At 40.7% G+C, this 20,642-nt stretch overlaps 1 protein-coding gene across 5 annotated transcripts in view; it reads right to left on the bottom strand.

Moving 5' to 3' along the window:
* Positions 1 to 4,121: 4,121 nt before the first annotated feature.
* Positions 4,122 to 20,642, bottom strand: part of PTPRN2 (protein tyrosine phosphatase receptor type N2) — a 1,331,885-nt gene continuing 1,315,364 nt past the window's right edge. For all 5 annotated transcript variants that reach the window (XM_068235852.1, XM_068235856.1, XM_068235855.1 and 2 more), the window contains 4 exons: positions 19,876 to 19,929; positions 16,741 to 16,805; positions 10,620 to 10,693; positions 4,122 to 4,660 (listed from right to left, as the gene is read on the bottom strand). In XM_068235852.1, coding sequence (XP_068091953.1) covers positions 4,589 to 4,660; positions 10,620 to 10,693; positions 16,741 to 16,805; positions 19,876 to 19,929 — 265 coding nt within the window. In that variant the 3' untranslated portion in view covers positions 4,122 to 4,588. The remainder of the gene's footprint in view (positions 4,661 to 10,619; positions 10,694 to 16,740; positions 16,806 to 19,875; positions 19,930 to 20,642) is intronic.

Raw genomic sequence — 20,642 nt, 5'->3', positions numbered from 1 at the left:
TTTCATCCAATCTTACCATTTCTATGTAATATAAGGGAACTGCCTAAATTATCCTTTCAGTATATTCACTTAATTTACCCTTATAATACATAGAAATGGTAAGATTGGATGAAAAAATTGTACCATGTATGGTCACCATTAGGCTTAGGAAGACTGGCGGAGGCGAAGGAAAATGTGGCGCTGCATAAAATAATAATAATTCAGCAGTTAAAGGGTTAGAAATACAGCAGTACTATGCCAGCATCTTAAAGGGGAACTTCAGCCTAAACAAACATACCGTCATTAAGTTACATTAGTTATGTTAATTAGAATAGATAGGTAATATAATCTTTTACCCACCCTGTTTAAAAAGAACAGGTAAATGTTTGTGATTCATGGGGGCTGCCATCTTTATCATGAGGGCAGCCATCTTTTTGGTTGAAAGGAGGTGACAGGGAGCATGAGACACAGTTCCAACTCTCCTGTGTCCCGATAACCCCTCCTAGCTGCACGCGCTAGGCTTCAAATGTCAAATTCAAAATGTAAAAAAAAAAAATTATACCAAAACAGCAGAACGAGAACAACAACATCAGAAATCCCATCATGCTTTGCACAGCATCAGGGGAAAAATGCCCGGGCAGTTTTCTTCTGTGTAGCTAAAAATGAGGCTTGTATAAGAGAAACAAAGTTATGATGCTGTGAAACTGTTAAAGAAACACCAAGCCTTTTCCATGCTGCTGAGTCGATTTTTAGTCTGGAGGTTCACTTTAAGCCCACCCAAACACAGACAAAAGCAGTCCTATATTCTAATTCTCTGAAACTGCATCTGCCCTTGGTAGGTTTTGGGCTTCCATATAATTAGAGTGCTCGGGCCACAAGTGAGACTTGGACTGACCCCAAGCTTCTTACTTACGCCACTGTTCAAATTCAAAGTTTTCAAGATGATTGGGCAATGCAGAGTGAATAACATGGGAAGGTTTACCCCCATTCCAATTCATGAGATGTTATTTTTTTTTCAGAAGTAAGAAAAAAGGGTTTTCATAAATGGGAATGAAGGTTCTTCCACCATCAATCAAAACAAAGCTTAGTTACCTGTGAAAATCACATCTTTTGGGCTTCTAGGCTGTAATTGTTTTCTATCAAGCATATATTTCACACATCCTGTCCTGACAAGATGCAGGTTAAGCTTTGAACCTGACTGACACAGGCATCATCTCCATTTTTTTCCAGTCTTTGAGTTACTCCATTGTATAGCTTTTACTTGAGAAAGGATCACACATGATCTGAAACACTGATGCTGTCACAACTATCTCTATAAGGAGTTTAAGAAGCCTTCTCAAATACCTGATGTGCTCGCTTGAGGAATATGACATAGTGTAATGAGCGATGAATATTTGTCACTAAGCAGATAAATAAACTTGCCGTGTACCCATTATACCTCAGGGGTACCAGTTATTGATGAAGAAGAATTAATGATAGTGTGGTGATCACGAATGATACAGCTTTTGCAAACATTCCCATTAACTTAGTTAAATATTAAATCTGACAAGGCAGCATTGAGGAAAATATTTCTGGTGGAGTGGTGGAGAAGAACATAGCCCTCTATTAAGATTTACTTCACTTCCTTCCTTGTGACACCAATAGCCAAAATTTGAGTTTTTTTTATTGTTGTTGTTGCTAGGAAGGTGAGTGGATATCTACGCAACAACTATACAAAGCTGTTACTCACTTCCTGTCCAGACAGGATTTCCTTAATATTTTGAACCTGACACAAGGCAATATTGACAAAAAATTCTGGTGAAGTGAGGAATAGTTATGTAGAGCTTCTACTAATATTTTACTGCTGATGCTCACCTTCCCTGGTGACACCTCTGCCACTGTTAGACCTCCTCCACATTTCTACACTGAACACCAAGGCCACCAGAATTCTGCATGACTCCTCCCACCTTGGCAATCATTAATTCAACCTTCTCCCATCGGGTTGCCACTACAGAACCATCCCCACCAAAACCACCAGACACAGGAGTATCTCCTTCACCCAAGCAGTCCTTCTGCTGAACTCTAGTCCTTTCCCCAGAAGAATCCCCTGGCCTCCCACTCCGACCTTCCCAATACCCCTGTACACCACTTACGCTTTAAAGAGAAACTCCAGTGAAAATAATTTAATAAAAAAAAGTGCTTCATTTTTACAATAATTATGTATAAATGATTTAGTCAGTGTTTGCTCATTGTAAAATCTTTCCTCTCCCAGATTCACATTCTGACATGTATTACATGGTGACATTGTTACTGTGGGCAAGTTATGTAGCTGTTTCTAGCTGCTCTGGCTGTTACAGACAGCTTTAAACAGCCATTTCCTGTCTGTGAACATTGTTACATTGTGGCAGTTTGCCCAGAGTACCGCGGTATTCAGAGCCTCTTGTGGGAGGGGTTTCAGCACAAAATTAGTCACACAGCGCCCCCTGATGGTCTGTTTGTGAAAATCATTCTATTTCTCATGTAAAAGGGGGGTATCGGCTACTGATTGGGATAACGTTCAATTCTTGGTTGGAGTTTCTCTTTAATGTTCATTGTGCTTGTCAATGACTGTCCTTCATCTCATCTACATAACTGCCAATGCCATGTGTACCACAGATCATTTCGGGGACAACAGTTGTCGTACTTGACGAATGAAGCTGATACGTAAGCAAAAATTTGAGTCTACAAGGTCACCGGGACTAGGATTGAGCGGTATTCTCCCAAACCGGTACCCAAAGAGAGGTAACAAAATGGTAGCAGTTCTAATAAACTCTTACTATAGCCAAAACTGAAAATGGTTCAGGTTGGCGTTAGGCTTTTAATTAGCTTTTTTTTTTTTTTTAAATTAAAGTAGACCTGAACTCTTGCACAGGACACAAGGAAAACAGAAAGAAATGCACCCTGTGTCTAATACCGCCTCATCTTCAAGTAATTACAAGTGTAATTTGATCTCTCAGCTGTGTCAGCACAGAAATTTGGCAGTTCTCGTTAGCCACAGCTAATATGTAAACAGAGGATGTTAACCCTTTGTTTCCATAAAAGCAGGAAGTAGAAACACACTGCAGATTAAATGTTTTTCTTTAAAGGTTATTGTGCTGTTGCTTATCTTTTTAGAGCAGAGAGGAAGTTCTGAGTTCTGAGTTCAGATTCGCTTTAAGAAAAAAATCTGTTTTAAATTTTCAAAAACATTTTTCTGATCTATGTATGTTACTTACTACAAAAGCTGGTTGTTACTTAAATATGCATGTCCGTTATCTATAGAGCCTGCTGCATATATCAGTCACATCATTTATTTACTAGAGCCACAGTGTATGCCTCGCTTATCTATGTGCTAGATTTATTCTATGCAGGAAAATAATGCACAGCCTTGTGAACCAAAGCTTGAGAGAGCCAGAGTTTGCATTAACATTTATTTGATTTAGGTGGTTGTTTTATGAAGGAAAGCTTTAGATTGCTAAGTTCATTATTTAACCACAAAATAAGGTATAACAAAGGATTATACAATTGCCACACTTGTTTCACCTGTTTATTGTTTTACACAAACCCCATAAAATCTGTTAAAACAAGCACACATAAAATAAACATCTCCCCTACTTGTGTTTTTGGCCATAGGCCGTTAGTCATGGACAAGGACAGAACAGTAATTGGTGTCTGGGGCGTAACTACAGGGGCTGCAGAGGGGACCCAGAGCTGTAAGGGGGTCCCAACTACTACTTCACTCCCTCTGATAAAGGATCCATCCTTCGGATCAGGTATTTTTGGGGTTCCACTTGTTATGGATGTGAAGATCATGCTGGCCACTTTTGTTTTATGGCCCTTGCAAGATGGCCCCCCAGGATGTGAGGGTCTACAGGGGTAGGCAAGGGAAAGGATGTGAAAATTTGGGAGCCCCATCAAAGGTTTGCTGGGGGTGGGGTGGCCCATGATTCGTAGTTACGCCACTGACTGGTGTACTAGCCAATTATCCATATTTGCTAAAATGGAGCAAACAGCAGTGAAAAGCACTTTAGCAATCAACCAATAAGATATAAGTCCTTTAAATTCTAGAGGAGCCTGACAAAAAGAATCTAGCAGATGACTGGCTAGCAAACGGCACATCACAAATCTGTGTTATGACACAAGTGCACAATTCAATGGCCTTTATTGAATGAGATGGGAGAAATGCACAAAATATAATAACCCATAGCGACCCACTAATTCTACTTAATTTGCTGAGTTTAAATAAGCAGTGGAAAACTGGTGGCAGTGGAAAAGTATTGGTCTTTGCACCAAGTTACTAAACTCAGTTCGCTGAATGAGAAAAACAAGAGACTTGGGAAATAAATTGACGTCTTACTCCAGTGTTGAGTTTCAGAAAAGAGGACAGCTAGGTGATACCTTCTCAGCAGGACTTGTATTCAGCACACCCATTTGTTGGATTTCCTGCAAGCTAATGACCTTCGCACTGGAGGACAACAATGCAGACCACACGCCTTAACGCGGGTTCTATACATGATACACACCAGGTCACAATTCTCAATAACGCTTGAAAAGACTGATAGGTAGAAGGGGGTGAGAGAAGGATCCTCTGGATTTTGGAGATGTAGAACATTTATTGTGGAAGGGCCTTCAGTATTGCGTTCACTTCCTCTGCCACAGCTGTTAGTGCAAACTCAAACTGCTCCTGTAAGATAGGGAGAAAAATCGGACATTGATTTTAGCTTATTTTTACAGTTTGGTAAATGTATTAAAGTTTCAGACACAGTGAAAAATGTAGAAACCCTGCATTTTTTTCAGTAAAAAACTCTCGTGGGCTGCAACAAAAAGTTATGACACTACATATTTCACAGCAATCTATATAATTTTAAACAACTTGGTGATAAATCAGGTAGTTTTTACTAATTGATTTACATCATGCAATTCTTAATTCTAGGACCAAATGCTTAACTTTAGGACTGAAGCCTTAACTGAAGAATATAATTGTGTGAAAAGTCAATTCAGAGAGGAATGCAAGCGTTATTAGTTCTTAAATGTGTGAGCAGGGGCGGCTCTAGGTTCAAGGTGGGACTGGGCAGATAAAAAAAATTGGTGGCCCTTCTTCCAATGCCAATATGGTATCCAATCAAAAGTGAGAAAACAAGGAGGTGACCAGGAGATGTAGCGCACCACTGAGATGAATCTACTGTATAAGTACAGCTGAAGCATCACGTGAGTGTATACCTCTCCCACCTAGTGTTGCCAACATGTGTGTAAAGGTAATGACAGGAATGAGAAAATAATGCATTCACTGTGAAAAACTATCACAAATCTTTAAGTCAGGTTCTTAAATGAATTAACACTTAAAATAACAATTGATGTTTTGAGATATCATTTTCACAGTTCTTATCATCAGATAGACTTGAAGAGAGCCCGAGGTGGGCTCATAAAAAAAAAAAAAATGATGCTACCTGTGCGGATCAGGTAGCCGTCATACACGCCACTCTCCGACTCTCCTGTGGGTCGCTCTGGCCCACTTTTATGACTTCTGGGTCACAACACTGGAAGGAGAGATTGATTCTCTCTCACAGAGTACAGGGAGGCAAGGGAGCGGTAGGGGCGTGGCCAGGAAGAGAGAGAGCTGCCCAATGGCAGCTCTGGAAAGCCTGCAGGAACATCTCTAGTGGGCGTTTTGAGCTCCTCTATTTACCCTCCGAGAAAATGAAAAATATTGTCGTGAATTTCAGGGGGCAAAAGCGCGGTGACACAGAGGCAAGTCATGAGGCAGAGAACATGCCTCTGCGTCCCATCTGCCCCCCAAGGAACCGCCTCAGGTTCTCTTTAAATTAATTGATGCCATTTTTGAACTTGCAGTGTCAAAGCTGCTTTTAGTCTCTCAATTAATACAGCTGTTGAAAATAAATAAGTGTTCCTGCCCTGTGAAACTCACGGTCTACGGAGGAAGAGGAAATAGTCTGTACTGCAAATAGAGTACAGATCCCCAGTGTGAAAAAAGTGCAATTTGAAATGTGAACATTCAGTCAATTTTGGAAATTCATAGCTGGGAGCAAAATTAAATGGCAGGGCAATATTAAATTGCACAGAATAAAATAACAGCACTGATACAAGTTTAAAGCAGTGTTTTTAAGCAAAACTTGAACTGCACTTTAAGTAAACTTTTCATTCAAATGATGATGAGCTACAATGGAAAGATATCTGCAGCTTTCCAAAGGATATTTAAAAGAACAGTTTACATGGGCTGTGAATGTAAAGACATCGGTAAAGTAATCTTCTGGGTGGCTGTTTGCCTGGGGACTTGCTCTAATTGGCATTTCTAACCTGATTTTTAATCCTTCGGTTCAAATTAATTGAAAAGCCTACAATTTCTTATTTGTATTCTGCTGGCAAAATGTGTGGTTTGTTTAAATCCATCAAGACTAATTCTCCTGAGAGCACACAGCCCTGGCAAGTAATCAGATACTTATAATTTTCCAGGCATTTTCATGCGAGATTTGGGCAGTGGAACTGATTGGAAATAGGAGAGCAATGTGATTACTGGCTAGCCTGCAAAATAAGGAGCTGGCATCTTTCTCTTATGAGGCTATTAGCTTTTATTGTTTTGTTTGGGCTATTTGTGTATTATAATGAAAAATACACAGCAGTAATATTCATTTGACAAGGTTCCATAGCTTTCATAAATATTGTTTTTGACAGCGTAATGGCAGAGATTTCTTTGTGTGGCCTTGGTGTGGACACAGTTTGAGACCAGAGGCTTTTGTGCACAATATAATATTGTCTGTCCACAAATTACAATTCCTAAAGTACAGTTTATCTGCTCTGAAAGCTGCCATTGCATTTTACTGCATAGCTGCTGTATTTTTATATTAAAATCTATCTAGCGATCACTTCTCAGCTCTTTCTGCTTCTCATCTCAGTACAGCTCAGTTCCAACATTTTGGTCATGTTTACTAAATGTATCTGACTAAGGAATGTAAACAAAAGATAATGTTGTCACCTCTTTGGAGAATGCCAGAAGCTGACCACTGAAGCAAAAAGCTTTCCACTGAAGAACAAAGTGCTATGTTTAACTGATTGAATGCTGTTCTGCTACAATTTTTTGTAGTAGTAGATTTTATGCTGTAATGTGATGTGACCAATATAGTTCAACATACAGTCCATAGACTTTATGCTTGTACCACTTGAGTCAACCGGTAACGCTCTGCATGCTGTGTTATCCTGTGGGAAATCATTGCACCACATTGCAAAAGTAAAAGTTTGAAAGCTTCCCCCCGATTAAAACATAACTGCATTGCATTTTGATGCGATTATATTGTCCATTGCACTGCAACGCAATGGAGGTAGCATTTACAGAACCTAACAGAAATAAACCAATCAGGTAACTTTGGAATGTACCGAAGCTGGGCGCGGTCATAGCAGCAATGCTATGATGTGTGCCCCGCACAAGAGTAATTTGGGGAACCGGCGATCGCTGGACCTCAAATTACATCTCCCTCCAAGTTGCTACAACTCGGAGGAGGAATAGCATATAACGCCGCTGGGGAGGTTATCGTCAGGAGGGAGATTTGTCATTCGGCCCGCCCTGCGCCCAACTCACCAGCGACCAACGTACACGTAAGCAAATTAAAGCCCACTACAAACCTAACCCTAACCAACAAAAAAATCTGTTATTCACTAACAGGATAACTTTACTACTTTATTGAAAAAATAGCCATATGGGCAAAACCACCCACAAAATGATCAGGCACCAAAAATAGTGCATACAAAAAAATCAAGAATATTCCAGCCACTATAAGGATAGGAAAATGCATTGAATACCACCTGGACTGGAATGCCTGTATGTATTTATCTGAATAATCAGAAGAGTGAATGTTTGAGGATTTCAATATTTTCTTATAATTTATTTGGAATTTATAGTCAAATGACATCCAAAGTTAGATAAGTAAAACTGTATTTAATTACTGTCTACTCAAGAAACAAAATTGGCAACAATGTCACGGTTTCTCATTATGAACGGCATGATACCGAGATGAAACAGGATGAGAGCGGTGATACCATGAATTAAAAATAGTAGATTATCATTTCCTTTCCAGCTGAGAACACATCCTGTATATTAGACCTTGATCCAGGTGCCTGATTAAAGGTTATCCTTTCCATTTGTATTTTGTTTAACATTAATTGTTATGGATTTCTGCCGCTGCCCTGAGATAATGAATGAAAACAGAAAAGAAACACGCAGATAAATCCTTACAGTCATTTTCTTAGGAAGTAACCAAAAAGAATTTGTCTAGCTAAAGAAAAATTTTAGTGTTTTTGAAAAAGGTTTATTTGCCTCCCTTTGGAATCTGGAGGCCGATATATATATATATATATATATATATATATAGATAGATAGATAGATAGATAGATAGATAGATAGATAGATAGATATAGTTATAAATATGAATAATAGTGTAGTCATTTTATTAGAGGTACAAATATGTAAAGCTGAGATTCAGGCAAAATGATGCCAATGTGCCAATAAAAATCAGCAAGTAGAGCAATTTATTTGCCAGTTCAAAGCCTTGTGCTCTCAGTGTACTTTATGCATCATGTATAGTTGCACCACAAGTCTAATGCGAGGGAAACTTCTCGGTACCACTGAAATACCAGCGCAACATGCACAGTGTGAAAAACCCTCAGGGCCCTTTCACTGTAAGGGCTTGATTCATTAAACTGTGATAACTCATATCACGCCCACGGTAGCATTTGCAAGCAAAAACATGACATTGCGTGCGAAGACGCTAGCGCGGCCGTGATATAATTTAACACGGTTTAGTGAATCAAGCCCTAAGTCCGATGCGTTGCTTCACAACGCGATGCAATGGTAGTCCTATGGGGCTGTCACATCCAGTGCGGTTCAGTGTAGCAATTCCAATGCCATAACCAACAGCATACTGCATGTTAACAGGGCAACGCTTGCATTTATAGTGGGAGTGATGTCTACTTTCATTATACTGCATGCCTCGCTGTATATTTTGGCTCCATTGTACTACGATTGGAGTGCAAAAACGGCCTTCACTGGACCATGTATAATCTTATTTACAGTTTTTTTTAAGGCCCCTTTTACCCCTAAGCAGTGTGGTGAACGGGCGGCAGAGGAGCCTGCCACTGCATCATCACACCACAGAAATCCATATTCATATGACCCTGCACCACATTGTGGCGATGGGGTCATGTGCATAGCGCTGCCACCCGTTCAGTGACATACTCCCTGCAAGGCAGTAAGTGGTTTGCTGGGATTCCTGTCATTCAAGCGAGTGCGGCGTCGCACCGAGCATCCATCCTGCACACTTGAGGCATCATCCAATGACTTGTATTGCTGCACCATCTGTGCAGTAGGCACAGATCATACGGCAACGCACTGCACACTTTGCGCTGGGAATGCCGTGATTTGGAGTAAAAACTCATACTACAGTCTTTCAACTACATATACAGCTCTCCTGCATCTTAATCTACATAATATATTCATAGATAAACACAGAACATTATTTAAACAGAGTCTGAAGCGAGAATAAATCTCGCTTCAGACCTCATAGATAGCAGGGGCATGTGTGCCCCTACTAAAACACCGCTATCGCGCCGCTAAACGGGGGTCCCTTCACCCCCAAATCCCCTCGGTGCAGCGGGGGAGCGCTTTCTGGTTGGGGCAGGGCTAACCGCCACAGCCCTGCCCCACGCACGTCTGTCAGCGCGTATCTCCCGCCTCTCCCCCGCCCCTCTCAGTCTTCCTTCACTGAGAGGGGCGGGGGAGAGGCGGCGATGCGCCGCTGATAGACACGACTGGAGGCAGGGCTGCAGCCGTTAGCCCTGCCTCCAGGAGCGACCAAGTCTGCGACCAAGTGTTGCAGTGGGGGGTTTGGGGGTGAAGGGACCCCCGTTTAGCGGCGCGATAGCGGTGGTTTAGCAGGGGCACACATGCCCCGGCTAACTATGAGCTCTGAAGCGAGATTTATTCTCGCTTCAGAGTCTCTTTAAAGCGTAACATAACCCAGAATTTCTTCTTTGCTGTAAAAGATTATTTACAGCATATAATATACTAACACAATGTTTTTTTTTCAGTAAAACAGCATTCAAAGGGTTACATCACAGGGCTGACTCTTTCTTCTGCAGGGAGAACCCGCATCCAAACTGCTGTTAAGCTTATCTTGTGTACACATTCTTTACTTGATACATTTATGTAAACATTCTCTGGCTGTGCTGGACTTCAGCTGATGAGTCCTGGGGTGAAACACAGGTCAGAAATCACTGGTGGCTGCATTCACAACAGAATTACAACAGTTATGAATAAAATGCACCAGCAGCTTTAAAAATAAATTAACTGAACTTTGGGAAGTTATAATGTCTAAATGAATAATAATACTTGTGCACAAAAGCAAATATGATAATTGTATGGGTTATAAAAAGTAGGAAAACACATTGTTGAAAATTTTGTCAGAGTTTTAAACCGCTTTAAAGAGAATACACACATCAGCAAGGCGCAATAATACTATACATGTTATAAACAGCATATACAATCCTTATTAGCGGTAACAGAGTGCTCTTAACACAAATCAATTTCTTAAAACCTTTAATACATTTTAATCCTACTATGGTTTAATTGACGGTACCTTTGTCTGCACCATGCTTGGTCGCTGGTCTCTTAAGTGCTCCAGAGTGGCGGCTATGTCAATCTCCTTAGCACCTGCAACAAACCACAAATTGGGCTGAGTTCAGAGAGCACACGATAACTCCAGCTGCATCTGTCAATTTCTAGCTAGCCAGTTCCCCTCGGACAGCAGACCAATTGAAAAATAGGAATTCATGCCTCAGTGGATGCTGCAGACAGATGCAATTGTGATGTCCGTACAGAAAAAGAGGAGTGTTGCTTTGATTATCATCAACGTAGGCAAAGAAAAAAAGGGGAGTGCTCTCTCTGGAGAGGGTTGCCTATTGTGTGCCGTAACGGTACAATCTTTCACGTAAGAACCATTAATGTCTGCTACAGCGGAGATACGGTTGTTGCATAAAATACTGTAGAAGCAGATGATCAACAAATCACATCAAAGCAAAAGGTTTAATGAGAGAGACTAAGCCTTATCATATAGTATAAATATTCACAATCGTAGTTTAGTAGTCAACTTAAAGCAAACCTGAAGTGAAAAAAAAACGTACAATATAATGAATTGAATGTGTAGTACAGATAATGAATAGAATATTAGCAGCAAAGAAAAGAGTCTCCTATTTTTATTTTCAGTTATATAGCTTTTTTTTTTTTTTTTTTTTTTTTGCATAATTATGTCATGTTTGCAGTTTTAAAAACCACACAATGTATTTTAAGCTATAAAACAAAGCAGAAATAATGACCCTTTGAACCTTCCTGCAGTAAAACCTTATCTCAAGCTGTCTCTCACAGGTTCTTGGCTGTTTACGTGCTTCAGAAAACAGGGCTGTACTTGACCCAAACGGGTCGATTAGCTCAGAGAAGCTCTTTTGCATAGATAACAACTGAAGTTTTTTTAACTCTTCCTGTACTGCAAAACAATATGAGACTCTTTTCTTTGCTACTAATGTTATATTTGCTAGTTGTACTACACATACACTACATTATCTCCTAAGTTTATTTTCACTTCAGGTTTGCTTTAAAGTAAGATAGTTTCGCCAACCAACCGTGGTTAACAACCGTACATTAAAGAAAACAACTTTACGCCCTGCATTGGTTTGGTTTTTGCACAACAAAATGAATGACCAATATTTGTAAGATTTATTATATAGAATTCAAAGCACAAAGCTAAAGAGGGAAGTGGCCCACATGGGAAGGATTTAAGCTATGTACACACTTAAAAAGAACCAGAGATGAAGCACCCTCTTGTATTTTACCTTATAAATCAGTGGGAACATGACAGTAAACACCTAATCTGCTCTTTGTTTCATTGTTCTCTGTTTAATCTGACTTATCACCTCTGATAAGAATCCCCAACTGAGCACTCAGTCTAGCTTTGCTACGGAAAGATTATAGCTGAGTCTGTCTTCTCTGGTGTCTTTTCAAGCCTGCCCCCTTGTGGCTCTGCTATAATGACTCAGCTATAATCATTCCCCGCAAAGCCAGACTGACACTTTTAGCAGTAAGGATGAAACAGAGAGCATGGTAAGTGTTTTCTCTAATGTTCTTACTGATATATATGGTAAAATACACAAGGGTGCTTCGTCTCTGGTTCCCTTTAAGACTATAGTAGTTTGAAACAGAGCTTTGAAATGATCGATTGTCAGATAATCGTGCACAAAAATTTCACGAACGATCATTAAAACTAACAATGAACATCTGATTTTTAATTTTTTTTTACGAATCTTTCAGCAATCCTCTCTATGATCTGTTATGACCTCAGCCAGAGTTGGGAATTGCCACCACGTAATTGAAGACACTTTTTCATAATTCAGGGTTCCTGGGACACTGAGGGCCATATGCAACTCACTTTTTCTCCTTAGTCTTCTCCAAGTTCATATTTGAACACCTTGCCAATATAATGCCATTGCCCTTTAAACCCCCAGCAAGCAAGAAAATACACAACATTATTTTCATAGTACATTTTCTAAGACTTTTGGTACCCTTTTAATGATGAAATGCTAAAAAGTTATTTTACAGAGAAAATTAAAATGTATCACCTAGGAGAAAACTTAGTAGAGTTATCTCCTAGCAGATCATTTTCATATTCTCTAAATAACTTTTAAGCATTTTACAATTGAAAAAGTACCCAAAAGTTAGTTAAAAAGTTCTATCAACAGTATTTTGAGTATTTTTTTGCTTGCTGGTGGTCTAAAAAGCCTTTTATGACAAGTTGTAAAAATATCACCCAGTAGAAAACTCAGATGAAAAAGGTAATTGCATATGGGCCTGAGTTTCTTCAATGTTCTCCTTCCCCAGCAGCATAGCAACCACTGACCAAAGCACAAAAGACTGGTCCATCTTAAAGCTTTCCCACTGGACAGAGCTAGTTTTCATTATTACGGGTACTTTTATTTTAAAACATTATTGTCCGCTTTGCAATATACTAAGCAGTTGAACAAGAACGCAACCCATCACTTTTTTTTTCTCTTCAAATTCTCCTTTAAAGACTGAAGGCCTTAATCCTTAAAGGCTTTTTTTTCACTTAAAGAACTGCTCACAGATGCAAGTGCTGCAGCTGGGCCCAGCCTGAAAAATGCACTAACATTTTTATCTTTAAAACTGAAGGACTCTGAAGTTGGAGCTCGCACTCAATATAAAAGCTTTGGAAATTGAATTCTTTGGTACTTGTACAATTCATTCTTGAAGAAAAAGGAAATGGAAAGAAAGATTTCATGTCCGAGGCTTCGAGGCCTTTGATCATTTTGATGAACACTAGATTCTGAACCTGGGCCTCAAGCTTCTCAAGCTAGACAAAGAAGACCCTAGGCCTCACAGACCAGGCCTAGATTCCTGTCAGAACAAAACCTTTGGCTGCCTCACAGTGTGACAGCCTGGGAAAGGCCCACCTCAGCAGGGTTGAAATGCCCGCGTTGGCCTTTGATCTTTCCGTTCAACGCCAGCCTAAGCACCAGGTCAGAGGATTTCAAATTGCACACCCCACTGGAAGGAGGGAGCAGGTCAAACCCAAAATGGCGGTCAGCAACCTAAGAAAGCCCTGTGACTCCATTCTTCAGCTAGTTTCACATGACTTGTCTTCTATTGTGCAAGACTAAGCACACACTTAAAATGGAATTTGACATTACATGCTAGAATGGAGTCAATAAATGACATTCTTTAGCGTTCCTGCAACAAAGTCAATCTAAGTGCCTGAAAGAGCGAAGCCAGAAAGAAAATTCCCCCTCATTTACTTTTGTATAGATATAAATAGTATATATTGTAAGTCTTGTCTTCTTTTTTTCACCACATCGGGGTTACAACAGAGCTGAGACTAATTTGACTAATGCTGAAAAGATGGTGCTGTACTCATTGCCGATGCCAATCACGATTCCTACAGTCAACAATTTTATTCACACCTAATGGAAAAAATATGCCTCTCCCTGCCAGTGCTGTGCTTGCTAAGAGAGTAAAATTCCATGCTAAAACCTATACAGAATACAGTGTGCACAAAAAAAGTAACCCTAATTATTATACGAATGCAAGTTAAAGATCCAAATTAAACAAAAGCTTCAGGCCGACAGCTAAATATATGGATGAAATGCTGCAGATGTAAAATGCTTAATGTAACAAAGGATCTGTCATTCTGTCCAGTGAGTCATGTGTGATTCCATATACATCACAAACAGCTGTTAGAACGTATATCTATACCCTCGGGCAGCACGGTGGCATAGTGAATAGCATGCTCCCCGTGTCTTTGTGGGTTTCCTCTGGGCACTCTGGTTTTCTACCACATCACAAAAACATACAGATAAGTTAATTGGCTTCCCCTAAATTGGCCCTAGACTTCGATACATACACTACACACACATACATGGTGGCCCAAGACTATGATACAGATAGACATTTGACTATGGCAGGGATTAGATTGTGAGCCCCTCTGAGGGACAGTTAATTGACATGACAATATACTCTATACAGCACTATGGAAGATGTCAGTGCTACATAAATACTAACTTATAATAATACCCTTTGTCATTGGGTAAGGCAGTCTGGGACGTGGATCGGTACATAGAGCCCAGAAGCTCACTGCTGTTGAATTATTCTGATCTTACAATTGGGCAGATATAGTTCATTTTGTTTTGGGTGTCAGCCCTTGGCTATAGAATAGTAAATGCTGGTGCTTCAGTCTGAATGTTTGCTTTGGGCACTGGTGATCAGCCAGTGCCAGCAATCTCAGCTACAGAATAGCCAGAGCTTAATTCTAAGTGTTTAGACTCGGTGCAGTAAATTTACTGTAAAAAACTGGATATGCATGCTATCAATATAGAACCCCCTAATGTGGGCCATGCATATAACTTATGTGTCAGCCTTAAAGACAGCTGTTTGAATCTATTGCTAGACACCATAAAGGGCTATTGGTTAAGGTTAGGCATCATTCAGGATAGCAAGTCAGAGGCATAGCTACGGGGGTGGGGGGACATCTGTCCATGGGTGCAGCATCTGGGGGCGCTGTAATAGGTTTAACATTCCCTGATGCAACCCTGTTGAGTCTGTGAAAGGAGGAGGAAAGATCTGATCTTCTTCCCTGCTTCAGCAAAGTGGATCATGTGTACTTCTGCGTATCTCTACGGGGTTAGGCATCAGGGAGGGGTGAATGTATGGACGGACATTAGGGTCTGGCATTCAGAAGAAAATAATGCAAGGGAGGGAGGCGTTACGGTTTGATATTTTCCTACCCAATAAGAAACAATTGTAACCACAACATCCCATGCCAACATTGAAGTGTCCCACATACATATTATACATACCCATGGCAGTGTGCTAAACAAAAAAAAAGAAGGCATAACAGCTGAAATTGGATGGGAAGGGGGAGAAGCAGGATGCTTCGTGAGGTATAAAGCCCTCTACCTCATTAAAAAAAAAAAAGATAAAAGGTCCTTCAGACAAGGACAATGTCTGGTGGTGAGCTCTGAAAATGCAAAACCTGATGCAGGCATCGGTGGGATGGGGGAAAAGGCAAAATCACGAATGCAGTTTAAATGCATATTGTATATACTGTAACCCCATTATGGACTATCTGCTACCCTTCAAAGTAAGACAGTGCATCCTGATTGGCTGACGAGCGCCTGCTGGCCACTTAAATGTAGCTGGATGCATGTACTGCTGTGTTCTATTGCTTGTGTGTGTTGAATTTAGCATTCAGTATGGAGGCAGTGTTGGTGGGTTTTCTGGATGTGAGAGGTCCAGAGCCTGGGTGTGAGAGGTCCAGGCCCCCCTGCACTCCCCTCCAGGTATCGCATATTGGCCTTGGGGCCCGGGCCAGTGAGAGAGGTCCGGGGCCCCTGGTCATCGTGCGAACCAATCGTGTGTTTTTAAACGTTTTCTTTCAGCTCTAGGACATGGCGGACAGGTGAGCGGTTAGGGAGGGACCCCTGTGGGAGGGATGCCTGCACGGGGCGGTCCTGCTAGCGACGCAATCTTGCGATGGCGTCCAACTGAAGCCTCCCACCTGAATGCTAATGGCTGCTAGATGTGGTATGGCAGGTAAAGGGTGTATGACAGTGCATCCTGATTGGCTGACGAGCGCCTGCTGGCCACTTAAATGTAGCTGGATGCATGTACTGCTGTGTTCTATTGCTTGTGTGTGTTGAACCCTTCAAAGTAAACCAGTCAACTGAAGAGTGGAGGCTGCTATTGTTGGCTCTATATTGAAAATAACAGTTCTCTGGCTGTAACAATGAAATTTTGAGTCCACCACTAGGAACAAGCATGCAGATCAGCATACTTCTTAATGTCAGAAGTTCAGAAAGGATGTAAGTCAGAGGATCGTGCAGAAGGAGGCCTGCAATAGCAGCTTCCATATTTTCGTATGAGAGCATTATTGCTTAGGATGATCTGTGCTGATTAGATTCTACATCTGCACTGACATACATATATTTTTAATATTATAGGTGTCCTTTGATGACCTTATCCTTTGATGACTCGGTAGATATTCAGCTGTTTGTTCATACGTACAAAACTATAAGTATAAAACACACAGAGAAACCTCCTGGCTTGCCTTTAAGGCCAGTGGATCTATATTATTCCCTTTTACCATGGCAACCATGTCCATATAGGACACACAACAAAACAGCTCTATCAATGCTCACCTTTAGCCATCTTATTGAGTACCATGTCAATCAGGATATAGGTCCCACTTCTCCCAGCACCATCGCTGTAAAGCAATCATAAAATGTAGTTAGTGTTCCCCGGGGGAAAGAAACAAAAAAGTCAAAGGTGTTGGCTATTTCATCACTATGATGCCCATGATGAGGAAGACAGAGGTGGTCCTATGGCACTCTTCATATAATCTCAGCAATGGCTATAAGAGTCATCTTCCAAGTATGGATTTTCTCAATTCACCTCAATTAAAGTGAATCAGAGACAAAGCACCCTCTTGTAGTTTACCATATATATCAGTGGGAACATTAGAGAAAACACCTACCCTGCACTCTGTTTCATTCTTCACTGCTCAGCCTGCTTCTAATCAGCCCTGATAAAATCCCTGACTGAGCATTCAGTCTGCCTTTGCTCAGGAATCATTATAGCTGAGTCATTATAGCAGAGACAGAAGGAGGCATGCTTGGTCTTGAAAAGACATAAGAGAAGACAGACTCAGCTATAATGATTCCTTAGCAAAGCCAGACTGAATGCTCAGTCAGGGATTTTATCAGGGCTGCTAACAAGCAGATTGAGCAGTTAATGATGAAACAGAGAGCAGGGTAGGTGTTTTCTGTAATGTTCCCACTAATATATATGGTAAAATACATGAGGGTGCCTCGTCTCTGGTTCACTTTAAGGATGCTAAAAAAGGTGATGTTGTCCCTTTTTACTTCGGAAAAACTGAATGTGTATCAGGGTCTAGAGCAGAGATCCTAGAGCTTCTTCAAAACTTGGAGGGAATATATATTGGATACTTTCTCCCCCAGTGAAGTTAAAGAGCTGATGAGGACATGTGTTTTGACCTCATGGTATTGTTTGGAGGACATCGGAGGATCCCTGGGTGCATTTAATTATAAGTCACCGGAAAATGAACCCATAACTGCGCATTTTCTTTTTCTGGCTACAAGCTTGGTTTGATGGTGGGTGTGAGATAGAGGAAATGGGAGTGAAGGGAGGCAATGGCAATTCTAAATTAGTTCCATCTTGTATATCCTACAGTGTGTCTATGGCGTTAATCTCACTAATTGCAATGTGCCTTTTCTGTTCTATTGGCGGGTAAACATTGAAATTGTGCAAATAAAATATATTTAGAAATAAAAGTCAAAAGGGGCCTTTTCTCTCTTATGATTTTTTTTTTGCTTAATGTCATAAGGGAGAAGCTAAACGGAAGGTGGTATAAAAGAGGAGGTGGGAACAAAAAGCAGGAAAAAAACAAAAAGCCAGAAAGCTTTAATCAACACAAGCTGTTCAGCAGGGATTAACTATTGTTCGATAGAGTTAGTTTTGCAGCAAAAAGCAATATTAAAAAAAAGAACACATAAAAAGGTACTTAGCCTACAGAAACTGCTTACAATGTGGGCAGTAAACAAACAAACTACAAAAGAAAGCACAATAAATGACTATTTTAAGCTTTAAAAGCAACAACAGAACAACTTCTATAAGCAACTAATTCCTTTCACCATTAAATTGAGGGTCTGTGTGTAGCCTGAGTGCTCCTCGGGTTCATTGACGCTTATCGCATGAAAGTTTAATTTGGTTTGAACTGTTTATAATATCCACCAAGATAAAAAGCCTACCAGCAGAACAATTCAAACAATAAAAAAGGCTGCAAGGTTAATGCAACAAAGGCACACTTCAATAATGTCATTGGTTTGAAAATATATTTTAAACAAAACTCCATCGCAAAATTGATCTGTCTTTGAACAGAGGAGAGATGGGTGAGAGAGAGGCTATGGCAGGTTGTTACTGCTAAATTTGGACCCAGAGTTATACATATCCTTTTCTGTCTTAAACTACATACACACGCTAGGTAGAACCTGCATGTCTACAAGTGTCCCCCACGCTGGATCTAAAAAACAAACAAAAACCAAAAACAGCAACACCCCCCGCCCACCCCCAAGCGTTCTGTTCCCCCCCTTACCCTTGCCCTAGAAAGCCACTTAATTATGCACAATACCATCATCCCTTCTTCCCTCCACTACTGCCCTGAAGACCAAGCTCAATCCTGAAAGGTGACACTGAGGCTGAACTGCATGCTTGTTAGAAAGTCCGGTGTCCGGTTTGCCGCCCACAAGCAGCATTCAAGTACAGTTAAAATGCAGCTGAATGGCAGCGTTTGTAACATTACGCATGTCAGTGCTTGACACACGGTGGCGTTACCCAACAGCAGAGAACTGCAACGTGATTTCATGGCTACCTGTCTACCACTGGTTCTGAGAGCTAACATGCACTCGGCCGGTGCAAGAGAGAAGCTGAGAGAGGGAGAATTCAGTGCCTGTCAGCTGCCCTATGAAATAGCCATAATGGTGCATATATGCACAGGGCCACTTTTAGGCATGGACAAACCAGGCACAGGCCTGGGGTGACACCTGCAGGAGGGGGCACCACAGAGATTTGTTTGCCAACATAAACTTTGCCATGTGGTTTAAAATTAAGCAAGCATGCAGCAAGGACAATGACTGACAAATCCTTTTTGAAAATGTTACTCGCTTGGCTGCTGTGCTGATGCATTTATGATATTATTAGTCACTGACCCAGAATAAGCACACAGATCAAGTAACCACTGAGTGCCCTGCATGCTTATTCATTATGTTTGACTCAAATTACCACCTGTATATACTCCCATATAAGCCGATCCGTGTATAGGCCAACCACCCAACTTTTGCCCCTGAAAACAACTAATAATGTGTGACCCGCGCATAAGCCGACCCTGCAATGTCTTCCCCTAGTCTCCCCACGGTGTGTGTGGGGCAGAGTGGGTGCATGTGATGCAGAGTGAGGCATGCTTACAAAGAGGTATGAATGTGACAATGCAATGTATGCAAGGTCAGTTCAGCAGAGTGTATGTTCAGCAGAGTGTATGTTGAGCAGAGTGCTGTGAAGTGTACAAATAGCTACCTCTCCTTGTCGGCTTATATGTGAGTATATACGGTAAGTTCAAAAATAGTGTGACTGTCTGGCAGCTGGCATTTTAAGGAAGTAAAGATGATATCCCTGCTATTCCTCTTAGCTTAGGTGTTGGTGTAAGCCATTATGCATGTTTCTGGAGAGAGATGAAGGTCTACTCAGAAAGCAATACCCACCTGCAGTGAACTATTACAGGACAGGAGCGCCCCTTGTAACACTTGTTAACTTTCCTACAATGAAAGAAAAGACAAGGCATGGATGAATACAGCAATACTCACTGTGTGCATTCTCTAGACTGTGCAGTCACTGCTGCTAGTACATTATTAAATCTTGCTAGAAGTGCCAGAGCAAACACACTGTCAGCTATAGAATACATTTTTGATAATGGTTCCACTACTACAGAGTTTTTAAACCATTTATTCACTTGTTGTTCAATACAAATGCAAAATTATTCAACCATGGGCCCTGTAGAGAGAGGAAAAATATATGTATATGTTCTGACAAGCTAACTATCAAGATTTCCACATGCCAAAAGATCCAACTGTGCTGTTAGACAATAAGTTACAAAATGTACCTGTTTAAAGTCAAGTACCTGTTATAGTCACATTAGGAAAGAAAGACATTGTTACATTGGCAATTGCAATTTTACTTCATGAAACTTAATGTGGATTGCTACAAAAAAGTGAAAAGGTGACATATTTGTAAAGAGCAGGTGGAAATAGAAATTATTTTTTTTTGTATTCTGGAAAAATAAAAAAAATCCCTTTGAAAAGAAAGGTTAATACTTACCTTCACTGAAGTAGGGGTACTACTCACAGTGTATTGGTCTGATGTCACTGCTCTGACTGATACAGTCATTGTACTGATGTCACCTGGAAATTATAACTCACGATTATTTCAGGTGACCGTCTGCGTAGAGAGGTCCCACATTGTCTGCTCCAAC

Source organism: Hyperolius riggenbachi, chromosome 5 (assembly GCF_040937935.1).
Source record: "Hyperolius riggenbachi isolate aHypRig1 chromosome 5, aHypRig1.pri, whole genome shotgun sequence".
Classification (NCBI taxonomy): domain Eukaryota; kingdom Metazoa; phylum Chordata; class Amphibia; order Anura; family Hyperoliidae; genus Hyperolius; species Hyperolius riggenbachi.
This window is presented reverse-complemented; position numbering and strand designations above follow the sequence as displayed.